Source organism: Narcine bancroftii, chromosome 6 (assembly GCF_036971445.1).
Source record: "Narcine bancroftii isolate sNarBan1 chromosome 6, sNarBan1.hap1, whole genome shotgun sequence".
In the NCBI taxonomy this organism is placed as follows: domain Eukaryota; kingdom Metazoa; phylum Chordata; class Chondrichthyes; order Torpediniformes; family Narcinidae; genus Narcine; species Narcine bancroftii.
This window is the reverse complement of record NC_091474.1, coordinates 12,241,169-12,255,219: the sequence shown is the minus strand read 5'-3', so window position 1 is coordinate 12,255,219 and position 14,051 is coordinate 12,241,169. Positions and strand designations below refer to the sequence as shown.

The 14,051-nt window shown below is 48.5% G+C and overlaps 1 protein-coding gene across 2 annotated transcripts in view; it reads right to left on the bottom strand.

Annotated features, from left to right (window-relative positions):
- The window catches only part of acss2 (acyl-CoA synthetase short chain family member 2), a 49,737-nt gene extending 42,671 nt beyond the window's left edge, over positions 1 to 7,066 (bottom strand). Inside the window, exons 1-2 of one of the 2 annotated variants that reach the window (XM_069883998.1) lie at positions 6,629 to 7,066; positions 5,916 to 6,111 (exon numbers count right to left, since the gene is read on the bottom strand). In XM_069883998.1, coding sequence (XP_069740099.1) covers positions 5,916 to 6,111; positions 6,629 to 6,749 — 317 coding nt within the window. In that variant the 5' untranslated portion in view covers positions 6,750 to 7,066. The remainder of the gene's footprint in view (positions 1 to 5,915; positions 6,112 to 6,628) is intronic. The other variant, XM_069883999.1, reaches the window with a different exon arrangement.
- Between the last annotated feature and the right edge of the window lie 6,985 nt (positions 7,067 to 14,051).

The following is a 14,051-nucleotide window of genomic DNA, read 5'->3' as shown; positions in this document are numbered from 1 at the left end:
TGTTCAGCTTCCTTGCAGGTGTTCGAAGAATAAGCTGACATGTGCAAAATAATCCATGAGGAATGCATTGCATAAAGGTTGCAGGTGAAAACACTAACTCTCATGGAATTACTTAAGAACGAGCTTTTCAGACAAGATACAAGACAAGCATTTGAAAAGTAGCATTAAAGAATGTAGGTGTGCGTTGGGAAGAGCAGGGAAAAAGGATTAAAATGGCAACTCCAGAAGAGTTACAGGTGCAAGTGACTCCATTGTCTCTGATGTTATGTTCCATGATTCAAAATGTCACAATGCAAGCTAAATGTTATGCAGTAACTGTACATACATTCAACAGATATCCTGTTGGTACTAAAACTGCTTTCCTGACTGCAATATTGCATATGGAAACTTTCACCCACTACCATGAAAATTCAAATTAGCTGTAATCAATTCCATTTGGATGACACTCATCCAGATGAAAGAAAACACAACCTGTAGAAAGGCATTGAGGGATCTAACCACAGCAATTCAAAGAACATCATCCACAGAAACTACCAAAAAGCTAGCACCTACCTCACTTACAAAATTTGGATTCAAGTTAAAGTTGGAGCCATAAAGTATTTTTAAAAAATTAACCTTTCAAAATGATTTCATAAGTCAAACAGTATTGATTTTGATTTATCTCGGCCCATGGTCTATTTCCGATATTACAAGAGATACTAAGTTCAGAAGTATATCGTCAATGATATACTGCTGCAAGGTATTGTGAGATTAAGATCAGAGAGGGATAGGAGAACAGAAGGGAGTAGAGATGCAAGTATGTGCAAGGAGAGGCCTTGCAAGCAACAGGAGGAAAAAAAGGAGAGGGGGAAAGAAAGGGAGAAGGTAGAGTTACTAATTTACATCAACAATTTTCTTAAGTATGCACATCTTCAACTTTAGATCATTTTTAGCTTTACATTCAGATTTTTAAGATTTATTTCCAGTGCTCACAGGCTTGGTCAAGTGCATCCCCATGCAACAAAGCCCAAACAACCATGGTCAACAGAACATTAATTTATTTCCATGCCCTAGCCTTTTAGTTGGGAAATCTCTCTCAAACTGAGCAATCAATACACATCAAGGTATTGGTCACATTTTAATCGAGTTTGTGTTTTAATTGCCTTCAAAAACAAACACCACTCAAACAAACCAATAATGAGAACACGTTGAAAAAAATTAAAGTCTGCACATTGATATGCACATGTAAACTCCCACGAAGCAAAATCTACCTTTTGCTGACTGAACCACATTTTCATGCTTTTCATAAGTGCCAATAAAATCCCTTATCAAGTCGGGTGTAAAAAATAAATCCAGAAAGTGAAGGTTAAATAAATTGTGTGCTTCCCGCAACACTAACTAATATTTGGCATGACACTTAGTATTAATCTCATTTAATTCAAATACCTCATCTCGTGTAATAGTATAAACTGCACACTATAGAATTCTCTACTGCATTTTTCATTCCCCACTTAGGCATTCATTCATTCAATTCAGTTTTGGCTCAGGATGATTTTTAAATCCATTTACACTAATGATACCTTGGGAAGATGGTTCAGATTAAAATTTAACTTCATCCACACAGTATTAAAGACATGGTTCATTACAGAAGATGCCCAGAATTTAACCACCACTTTAAAACTACCAGCTAAATGCTTCCCCATTTCACAAAAATGAAACCATTCTCTACTTTTACATCATGTATAATAATAAATGATTGCAAAGTAAAATGAAGCAATTGAAGCTTCGACTAAACAATTTGGTTAACATTTTTTTTTATAACTGCCTTTACACGTTAAAGCTCAATACATGTATCACTTAATTCCAAATAATGTAGTTAAAAAATATTGACAGATGTTAGGAAATATTAATACTATTTATAGGGAGACCCAAAAAAGCAGAAGAATCAGAAAGTGCCCAGCTGCACACACCAACACAACAAACCTTACAATTAAAATCAAACCCAGCAAGACCACGCAGAGTACCCAAAGACAAACGTGACAGTGTAATCTTCACTGGTTTAACTATTCCTTATTAAATTTCACCACCAAAAGTTTGATGGTGCACTTTCATGAAGTACCTTGAAATAGCCCGTACAGATTTAAAAAGCTTAATGGAGGTCTCTCTTGCACAGTGTCTAACAACTGGCTCATGAGTAGTATTGGCACAGGCTTCTACGCAGAGATCACCCAAGAGAAAAAGCAGACGGTGGCTTGGCACTTCTCATGCTAATTTCAAGGCTTACATTAAATTCTTGTTGCATTTAATGGGCTAATAATGTGAAAATGCAACAAGTTCATTAAAATCATGGGGTAGATAGGGACAAAATTTTGTTTCCACAATGAGCAATGCAATTCACATTCAAAATGACCACAACTTCTTGGATAGCTTGTACATTCCTTATTGAGAAGGAAAAGCAAGGGAGATGACACGACAGGGAAAGTGACTATTACAGCAGTCCAGCGAAGCGCTCAGCAGCTGAAGGATCTACGCAGGCTGTGGGTGGTTGGTGACTTGGTCAAAAGACCCACACAGGCTGCGGTCTGCTGGAGAAAAGCTCACGGGAACAAGATGTCAGAACCAGGATTATGAGATGGAACCAAGGGCAAGAAGGGCTCCTGAAGGGCCTTGGACACTGAAGGAGATTTGGACCTAGAGCTTGTCTGCCAATGGTTTGAACTGGAGACTGTGCAGCTGGAGAGGGCTGGAGGCAAATCCATGGACATTTAGTGTCTCTGAAAGCACTCCCTTTTGTTTCTCTTATTGTTAGGGGTGCTGGGAAATGCTCATGGCAACTATATGTTTGCCTTAAGTAGACAAAAGTTGAGGTACATTACGTATATAACATTTTTACATATTACTACATGCCAATAAAAGGAACCTTGAACATGCATTTCCCATCCACTGCTGGCTTGTCAACAAATTCTGGATCACTGTTTCACTTATAACAATAGAAAGCTCAGCATCTTTCATGGAGCACAGGGACACAGCTACTACCTCACAGTTTCAGTAATTCTGCTTCCATCCCGACTTTTGATGTGGTCTGTTTGGAGTTTGCAAGTTCATGGGTACCCTGTCACAGCCCAAAGGCATGCAAGTTGATAGATTAATTGGCCACTGTAAATTACCCCTGTTGGGGAGATGGATGGTAGTATCTGGAGAGAGTAAATGGCAAGGTGGGGAAAATAAAAATGGGATGTGTAGTATTGCTGCAAAAAAATGTTTGATAGTTGGTGCAGAATCTAGAGGCCAAAATGGCCCATTTCTGTGATGCATGACTTTTTAAAAAATTTATCAGTCAGTTTGTACACTCAGTCAAAAATGTTCTGGATGGAATTTCCACTCTATAGACTTGAGCACTAATAGCTAGACTGAGGAAATACTGAAGTTTTGGATGAGTTATTAAATTATCAAGTCAATGGTTTTTAATCAGGTGAGCACATCATTCCACAATGAGAAGAGAAGGGATATTTTTCTTGGTGTCATTCAAAAATTATTAAAGAGCCGGTTATGATCACACATTAGGGTGCTTGCTGCATGAAGAAACGACTTGCAGTTCCCCATTACAACAGAGACTACACATCAAAGACACACGTATGTGAAGATCTATTTATAATATGTACTTGCAAACTCTTTCTCCTTTAGTTTTTTTTTACAAATATTATCTACTATATTAGGCCAGTTAAAAACACTGGGCACAACAAATTGTAGACAATAGGAGCTCAATGACAAATTCATTCATACGGAGGGACTTCGTGATACGCGCAAGAGCTTTGAACAAAGCTACCCACAAAGATGCAGCAATCAATGTGGCAACATTTGGCTCCAAATTATACTACAAGGATCAAAAAGATTAGAACTTCCTGTTACTACCACTTCTTTATTCCACACACAAGTACTCAACTGATAAAATGGCTCGCTATAGATTTAAAAACATGGTGGAATTAAAATTATAAGCTGCTGATACCAAACTTCGGAAATAAAACCAGAAAAGGCTGGGAAGACTCAGCAAGTCAGACTGCATTCATAGGATGGGAATCACATTTAAAGACCTTACACCAGAAATGGGACAAAGAAAACATTACTTTAAGTTGCAGAGAGGATGATGCATGGAGTTGGATTGGATAGTAGAATGGAAATATCTTTGATAATGTGAGGCAAGGGTTAGCTTGGGGATTCCTTTGCAATTTCCACCACTTTTAATACAGTTTTACCAACACATTCTTCTAGTATTCTGAAAGGACTGTTCTCTTCAGAACTATCAACCATTTCCTTCTCATGGAAATTTTAAATTTTATTGGCCTGGAATGCAGAAGTAACAAACAAAGCCAAGCCAATCACTGGCTTCTACCTCCAATCCACTGAAGACACCCACGAGACACTGTCTCAAGAATGCAGCCCCATGATCAAAATCCCCATGATCCTGGTCGCAATTTGATCACTGCTACCTCCAGTGTGCCTAACAATACTCTTCTAATCATTTTCAGTTATTTAAACGCAAGGAATGCACAAACCTGGAAGCAACTCATGAGTAGGTACCAAGCTGTGTTATCACACTAGAATCCTCATGTGCACTCACATTACCAAAGCAGCAGAGGCTTTGTCACCAAGTGTCAGTCTCTCTTTGAAGGCAATGGAAGTGTACGTCTGGCTACAGGAGACCCAGCTTCTAGTTTGTAATTTAAAACTGCAAATATTGTCAAGAATGTTTTAGACTGTTTAAAACTGAAGACTGTGTTCAAATAATGTTGAAAATGCTTATAAAATGTAGTAAACCGTTTTTGGGTTTTTTAAACTGGAGATGGATTCCTTAAATGAAAAGTTAAATGTTTTGGCTTCGGCAGTTCTAAGTTAAACTTTGGTGCAATAATCTGATTCCTTTTGTGGACGGGGTAGTTATGGTCACCCTAAGTGATGCTTCTCTCGGAATGGAATCCCTGGAGGCTAAAATTGTTCCAGTTTTCTCTACAACTCCCATTGAGAGAACTGCTAAGGTGCTAACCACTTTTTTTTTAAAAAAAAACAAGACCAGCAATAGATATTATGTCCTTAACAACTTTGAGAAATGTCAGCTGGGTGGAATCATGATTAAAGATATTCAAACAAGGTGTTCCAGGATCTTTAGCCATAAATGTAAAAGGCAGCAAAAGCATAAAAGACTCAAGAGGATAGAGAGGCTGCAGATGAAGCAATAGTCGTAGTACATTTCAACAAATAACTAAGATTTTCAGAGCAGGAAAATGACAAATCTTGATGTAATGGAATGAGGAAATCAATGTGATGTTGTATATACTCAAGACCATACTTTTTAAAATCTTGATTTTCTTTTTAAAACCCCACAGACGAATGGCTTATTCATAATGAACTTTCACCATCTCCACAAGTGAAAAATAAAGAGGCTTCCCTTTTAACATCTGTAACACCAATAACAATGCTACAGCATTTTAGTAAACAGTATGCAGCAAATCTAGCTAAGATTACATTTAAATCAAAAGACAAATGTTCTACACCAGTTTGCAACGACTCAGCACGTGATTTCTACTAGACATTGGCTGATCTCATGTCACGATCTGAATTTACAACTGATACAAAGAGTAGAGAGATGGGTAAGAATCACATTTATACTATTTACTACCTTCTATAGACAACATTGTATCTCAATGAAAATTGAAGTAGAATAGCAATACGATTAGTTTTGGCTTGTTTGAGTCACCAGAAAGAAAATGGGGCAATAGGTCTTATTGTGCTGCAAGGTCCTTTGGTTCCAGATTACAGTTTCATACAGAAAAATAAGAGAAGTAAAGTCATTCTACCACGACTCCACAAGAACATGTACATCAGAATCACACTATAGCATTTATTTCAATGTTCTAATTTTGTGCTAACTCATCACTTACCAGTAAAATGCAATTTTATCACCCAGTTTTTTGTCATAAACATTTCTGTCCAAGAGATTGTAGCATATATTCGTGGCAGCGCCTTCCATCAATTTGATGTAAATTTTCCCCTTGGTAAGATCAAAGTTATAGTCCAGGAAACTGCCAGCCGGAGGCGTTTTCCAGTAGAACTCTTTTGCAATTTTCCCCCAGAACTCTGCATTTGAAAAAATAAAAACACGAAACAAGGTTTCCTTACAAACAAGCAGCAAGGATTTTGAAGTCTGTAGACACTATGGTTGAAAATGAAAACGCTGGAGAAGCTCAGCAGGTCAGTGAAGACCTTTTGGGGCCTGAGCCCTTCATCAAAGTCTCAAGATGCCCAGCCTGAGCCCTTCGTTCAAGGGCTTTTGACACGTGTTCTTGCTCAAGTGCTAAAAGTGTCACTTCCCCAAACGTGCACCTTTGAAGCCAAATTTCTGAAAATGAGCTACTCCAGAACACAAATTCCTTTGAAACTTCACTTCTGCAAACAGATGCCCAAATCGAGAAAGACCCCCCCCCCCACCCCCCCAAAAAAGTTCATGGGCTCATGGTTCAGAAATTCTTGACACAAAGCTCTGCAGACAAGCAGAAGAACACATGCAAAGGGCCGAGAAAGAAACACGGGCCTCTCATGTCAGATGCCGCGCCAATGGGGCCTATAACTGTCCACAGCACATGTGGGGGTATACCTTCCGGATTCTGTATGGACTCCTCGTACAGCTCCTTGTACTTCTGGAAATTGGGCACATGCACTCCTTCGGCGGCACCGGAGTAGACATCTCGTCCAACGGGCGTCTTGTCAGGAATCATGACGGCTGTCACGGTGAAGGCCGCCGACGCCCCTGGGCCGGAGCTCGATGCTGAACCGCTGCAGGAGGAGGAGGAGGAGGAGGAGGGAAAGCCAGCGGCGCGAGTCCGAGCCCTGACGTCAAAGGCGGGAGCTCCCGCCGCCCCGCTCCGCCCCTCGCCCGCGCCAATCCCCGCTCGACGCACCCGGCGTTTGCGGCGAGTGGCTGAGGAGGCGGCGTGAGGTCAGCGCCGCGCCCTCCGCCTGCAAATGTCGGGGCGTCGCTGCGGCCCTGACGGCGAAAGGCGCTCGTTTCCACGCCGGTTGAGGAGGATCTGCGGAAAGGCCCACAGCGCCCGGGGGCGGGGCGGGGCGGGACGGGGGTTCTCGCTGTCACCTTCCCGTTTGGATCCGCCATGGCCCGAAAACAAATGTCCCGCCAGCCCTCCGACAAACATCTGCGAGTCGACTGGGCCTGCTGTGCTGGGGAGGTGCACTGATCCCGCCAAGAGGGTGGGGGGGGGAGGAGGAGAGGGGTGGGGGGGGAGGAGGAGAGGGGTGGGGGGGGAGGAGGAGAGGGTGGGGGGGAGGAGGAGAGGGGTGGGGGGGAGGAGGAGAGGGGTGGGGGGGGAGGAGGAGAGGGGTGGGGGGGAGGAGGAGAGGGGTGGGGGGAGGAGGAGAGGGGTGGGGGGGGAGGAGGAGAGGGGTGGGGGGGGAGGAGGAGAGGGGTGGGGGGAGGAGGAGGAGGGGTGGGGGGAGGAGGAGAGGGGTGGGGGGGGGAGGAGGAGAGGGGTGGGGGGGGAGGAGGAGAGGGGTGGGGGGGGAGGAGAGGGGTGGGGGGGAGGAGGAGAGGGGTGGGGGGGAGGAGGAGAGGGGTGGGGGGGGAGGAGGAGAGGGGGTGGGGGGGAGGAGGAGAGGGGTGGGGGGAGGAGAGGGGTGGGGGGGGAGGAGAGGGGTGGGGGGGAGGAGGAGAGGGGTGGGGGGGGAGGAGGAGAGGGGTGGGGGGGGAGGAGGAGAGGGGTGGGGGGGGAGGAGGAGAGGGGTGGGGGGGGGAGGAGGAGAGGGGTGGGGGGGAGGAGGAGAGGGGTGGGGGGGGGAGGAGGAGAGGGGTGGGGGGGGAGGAGGAGAGGGGTGGGGGGGGAGGAGGAGAGGGGTGGGGGGGGAGGAGGAGGGGTGGGGGGGAGGAGGAGAGGGGTGGGGGGGGAGGAGGAGAGGGGTGGGGGGAGGAGGAGAGGGGTGGGGGGGGAGGAGGAGAGGGGTGGGGGGGGAGGAGGAGAGGGGTGGGGGGGGAGGAGGAGAGGGGTGGGGGGGGGAGGAGGAGAGGGGTGGGGGGGGAGGAGGAGAGGGGTGGGGGGGAGGAGGAGAGGGGTGGGGGGGGAGGAGAGGGGTGGGGGGGAGGAGGAGAGGGGTGGGGGGGGAGGAGGAGAGGGGTGGGGGGGGAGGAGGGAGGGGTGGGGGGGAGGAGGAGAGGGGTGGGGGGGGAGGAGGAGAGGGGTGGGGGGGGAGGAGAGGGGTGGGGGGGGAGGAGGAGAGGGGTGGGGGGGGAGGAGGAGAGGGGTGGGGGGGGGAGGAGGAGAGGGGTGGGGGGGGGAGGAGGAGAGGGGTGGGGGGGGAGGAGGAGAGGGGTGGGGGGGGAGGAGGAGAGGGGTGGGGGGGGAGGAGGAGAGGGGTGGGGGGGAGGAGGAGAGGGGTGGGGGGGGAGGAGGAGAGGGGTGGGGGGGAGGAGGAGAGGGGTGGGGGGGGAGGAGGAGAGGGGTGGGGGGGGAGGAGGAGAGGGGTGGGGGGGAGGAGGAGAGGGGTGGGGGGGGAGGAGGAGAGGGGTGGGGGGGGAGGAGGAGAGGGGTGGGGGGGAGGAGGAGAGGGGTGGGGGGGGAGGTGGAGAGGGGTGGGGGGGGGGAGGAGAGGGGTGGGGGGGGAGGAGAGGGGTGGGGGGGGAGGAGGAGAGGGGTGGGGGGGGGAGGAGGAGAGGGGTGGGGGGGGAGGAGGAGTGGAGTGGGGGGGGGGGAGGTGAGGGGTGGGGGGGGGGGAGGAGTGGGGTGGGGGGGGGGAGGAGAGGGGTGGGGGGGAGGAGGAGAGGGGTGGGGGGGGGAGGAGTGGGGTGGGGGGGGGGAGGAGGAGTGGGGTGGGGGGGGTGGAGGAGAGGGATGGGGGGGAGGAGAGGGGTGGGGGGGGGGGGAGGAGAGGGGTGGGGGGGAGGAGGGAGGGGTGGGGGGGGGGAGGAGGGGTGGGGGGGGGAGGAGGAGTGGGGTGGGGGGGGGAGGGGAGAGGGGTGGGGGGGGGGAGGGGTGAGGGGTGGGGGGGGGGGTGGGTGGGGTGGGGGGGGGGGAGGAGTGGGTGGGGGGGGAGGAGGAGGTGGTGGGGGGGGTGGAGGAGGGGGGGGGGGGGGGAGGGGTGTGGGGTGGGGGGGGGGGAGTGGTGTGGGGGGGGGGTGGTGAGGGGTGGGGGGGGGAGGGGGGGTGTGGGGGGGGGGGTGGTGTGGGGTGGGGGGGAGGGGGGAGGGGTGGGGGGGGGGGGGAGTGGGGTGGGGGGGGGGGGGGGTGTGGGGGGGGAGGTGGAGTGGGGTGGGGGGGGGGAGGAGAGGGGTGGGGGTGGGGGGGGGGAGGAGTGGGGTGGGGGGGGGAGGTGAGGGGTGGGGGGGGGTGGTGGGGGTGGGGGGGGGAGGTGGAGGGGGTGGGGGGGAGGTGGAGTGGGGTGGGGGGGGAGGGGAGGGGTGTGGGGGGGGAGGGTGGGTTGGGGGGGGGGAGGGGGTGGGGGGGGAGGAGGGGGGGTGGGGGGGGAGGAGGAGGGGGTGTGGGGGGGGGTGGTGGGGTGGGGGGGGGTGGAGAGGGGTGGGGGGGGGGTGGAGGGGGTGGGGGGGGGGAGGGAGGGGGTGGGGGGGGGGGTGAGGGGTGGGGGGGGGGGGGGTGGGTGGGGGGTGTGGGGGGGGGGGTGTGGGGGTGGGGGGGGAGGAGAGGGGTGGGGGGGGTGGAGGTGGGGGTGGGGGGGTGAGGAGAGGGGTGGGGGGGTGGAGGGAGGGGTGGGGGGGAGGAGGTGTGGGGTGGGGGGGGAGGTGGAGGGGTGGGGGGGTGGGGAGGGGTGGGGGGGGAGGGGAGGTGGTGGGGGGGAGGAGGAGTGGGTGGGGGGGTGGTGGAGGGGGTGGGGTGGTGGGGGGTTGGTGGGGGGGGAGGAGTGGGGTGGGGGGGGGGTGAGGGGTGGGGGGAGGGGTGGGGTGGGGGGTGGGGTGTGTTGGGGGGGGGGGTGGGGGGGTGGGGGGTGGAGGGGAGGTGGTGTGGGGTGGGGTGGGAGGGGTTGGGGGTGGGGTGGGGAGGAGGGAGGGGTGGTGGGAGGGGAGGAGGGTGGGGTGTGGGGGGGAGAGGGGTGGGGGGGGTGGGGGGGAGAGGGGTGGGGGGGAGGAGGAGAGGGGGTGGGGGGGGGGGAGGGGGGGGGGAGGAGGAGAGGGGTGGGGGGGAGGAGGAGAGGGGTGGGGGGGAGGAGGAGAGGGGTGGGGGGGAGAGGAGAGGGAGAGGGTGGGGAGGGGGGGGGTGGAGGGGTGGGTGGAGGGGAGGGGGGGGGGGGAGGAGGGGGGTGGGGGGGAGGGGAGGGGTGGGGGGAGGAGGAGAGGGGTGGGGGGGGAGGAGGAGAGGGGTGGGGGGGGGGGAGGAGGAGAGGGGTGGGGAGGGGAGGAGGAGAGGGGTGGGGGGGAGGAGAGGGTTGGGGGGGGGAGGAGGCGGCAGTGGTGCACCTCATGCCTGCAAGGCGTGGCCCCCATGCAGGAAAGTAACGGTGGCCGGGAGAATTTAGGATTTGATGGTACAAGTTTTACCCAAAGAAATATCTACCGCAGGTGACACAGAAAGTTGTCTTGTTTTTATTCAGATACAAATTCTCTGTGTGATGCTGCTTTGGTTCACATGTTCTGGACTTGCCCTAGTTTGGAAAAATTTTGGGAAGGTCTCTTTCAAACATTTTCAGTTCAAATTAGAACCTTGCCCTTTAATTACACCATTCAGATCATTTCAAACTGATGGGTGTTTCGCTGACTCCAACACAAAACCGAATTTTATCCTTTACCTCAGGGGTAGAGGTGCAATTTTGATTAAATGGAAAGACAATACTCCACCTACACATTACGTCTCCTTAAAGTTTAGTTACTCTATTAAAGAGTCAAATATTCACCTCCAACAGACATTGGACTAGTAACATAACCTATTGAATTATTCTGAAGCTTTGTCCATCTCCAAGTTGTCATTGCTTTGATTCCCATGTGTCAGCTTATAACTTTGCTTAGTGGTAGGGGTTCTGAATTATAAAGTTATCCATATTCAGCACAGAATAGGCCAGTTTGGCCCTACTAGTCCATGCCGGAACAAATCCCCACCCTCCTTGTCCCACTGACCAACACCTGGTCATTTTACAATACATAAGTATACTGTTGAATTTTTATATCAGTGAAAATACTTCAAAAAGAAAAAAAACATGTACATGTGGAAACATGTATTAAGGTGGTGGGGGGGGGGGGGTGGAGTGTTCAGGTAAGTAGCTGAGGGTGTATGTGAACATTTGTATTTTGGTTTTTGGTTAAAAAAAATGTACATCTATATAATGTGTACAAAGTTGTTTTTGATGCTCAAATAAATTTTGAAAATAAAAATGGAGTAGCAATCATTTGCTTTGCAATGATGAAGGATAGTTTTAGTTATCTTGGACATGAACTGGAAGTACATTATGAAGCATACTAAAAACAACTGCTCTCTGATATGATTTTAATTTGCCAACAAATTAATTTTATGGTGACACGGGAATGTTGAGGGTAACATGTTGGAGATTTATATAATATACACCCATACAGAGTTTTTTAAATAAATGTTTTTATTTGTTTATATGTGTATTTCTGGAGTACATTTTTTTTTGCCAGTAAGTGGTAATTCTGCCTCGCCCACAGGAAAAAAGAATCTCAGGGTTGTGTGTGATGCCATATATGTACTCTGACAATAAAACAAAACTTGAACTATAAGAAGTATTCCATAACAACAGGTTAATGAAACATATTAGGTCATCATTTACTTGATTTAGTCTTCTACTTTCATTCTGACGTGGGCTCAGATTATCATGAGGGAGAACACCTATTAAATAGCCCAGGCCCAAAACGACAGCAATGTATCTTTGTTTCCTATAGATACTGAAAAAAACAGCTAAGTTCCTCCAGCAAGAATTAAGAGTGAGTAATGAAGTATGATGTATTTAAAAAATACTTGGGACTTACCTCTGACCTACAATGGTACAGTCCAAAAACCAGGAAATGAGGGGGTCTTTTCCATCTCTTGTGGGTAGAATAGATTTCTTCTATGGTGTACAGGTCTATAGTTCTATTTCTGTTCTCTATTAAATAACTGCTTTGGATAAGTACTTATATTAGAGGAAGAGGATATTATGTTAGTAATCCTAAAAATATATTTAACAATTTTCCAAGGATCTTAAATTTTAAAGAATGTAGCAGAGAATATTTTAAAGAATTTAAATTTTAAAGAATGTAGCAGAGAATATTTTGGACTCTCTAATTTTGAACTTAAGTAATTCAGAAATCTTTGCTTTAAGATGAAAGAAAATGCACACATTACTCCACAAAATAAAGTACAAACCAGTGATTGATATAACATTTGACAAAAAATCACCAAAGGTAATCAATCAGAATGGAGCCATAATAAGCTGATCAGATTCAATGCAACTTGCAGTGATCTATGCTTGGTAAAACTCATTGAATTTTTTTGAAGGCCAAGTAGACCGGGATTTGTATTTTATAAAGGCACAGACTTTGTTGTCTGCCTAAATGCTGACTGGCATGTTTGATCCTTTCAGAAGATAGTTAAAAGTCAAATTTCTGAAGCCAAAGTCCAAACAGGAGTTCAGCAGATATATAGCATATCCCTATTCACCTGAAGGTGGTAGTGGTGAACAATTATGGTGTAGTTACAGGTAGGAGATTGCAGGGCTGTGAATTCAATTATGATGTATCTAAATCAGCAAATTGCAGCATATAGTTGGGAGTCTGGAGATGATGTCATTCCCTTTGTATTGTTTCTTCATCACTATGGTTGATGCTCAGTATCCAGTAATAATGTATTTGACACAAAAAATTGTAGATTGGTATGAACAGCTTGGAAGTGAGTTGCTATTGGTGCACTACAAATACTTCAGTATTTGAACTGTAATAATTTATCAATTTTATTAATGAATAAACAGGATGTTAGATAAGTTTTCATATGAAAATATTTGAAATAATCAGCAAGCCCGTCATCAGGCATGGACAAAGAAACAGAATTGACACTGCAGGTTGAAAAACCCTCATCACTAAGGAAGCTAAAAATCAAACATTATAGAGAAAGGAAAGAGTAACGACATGATTGAGATCAAGTAAGACTGAATAGCACAGTCTTGTGAAAGCTTAACTGCAGCTTTACTATCCGGTGAAGACGTGCATAATATTGGTTGTGTGACAGATTATGTTGTATATAGATATGTTTATGGGAGATAAATTGGGGCAGGTTTTTTTTTAGTATAGGTCGCATACAAACACTTCAAAGCAGATCTCATTGAAAATACTGGAGCTCTGCTGAAGCCAGACAGGGCGGCTCCTGGGGACCTTTGCAAAAACTTTGGGAAGTGCCCAAGAGACTTCACCAATGGATTTTTTTTTTGAAAAGCAACATATGAAAGAGATCAGAGGAGTAGTTCAGAGCCGCAGGCTGTCTGGAGTGCAGTTTGCTGTTCTAAGAGGGTCATGTGGTTTTGCAATCAGAGAGAGTCAAACAGGCTTTTTTCCTGAGAGAGAGAGAATTCAGATCTGTAGTTACAGTCAGCAGCAGCAGCTGGGACTGGAACAGGACAAGCCGGCCAGCTTGTGGAAAAATCCCATTTTTGAAGACGGGATGTGAGTGCTTAGTTCAGCCTGGTCAAAGCCCTTGTGGTTCATACAAGAGGAGAGGACTGGCTGCCTAATGTTTCACTGGAAATAAGAGAAACAAAAAGGAACTCTGGTGACCTGAAAGAAAGGTCATCATCTGGAAAACCCTGATGGGGCAAGCTTCTTCAGTAAGTCACTGACGTGGCTGATTAAAAGGGATCAGTTTGTGTCCAGGAACAACAAATCTCTCTGAAATCTGACAAGAACCTTCCTGAGCAGTAACCATTCATCTTTCAAGCACCAAAGCCTGGTGAACTTTATAAATGTTAAATTCTGTGCACAGTGCAAGAATTGCCTGCAACCAGTAAACTTGAAGGAATGAAAAGTGAGATTAGACTGTGAATTAAAGAACTTTTCTAAACTTACATACACATTACATACATTT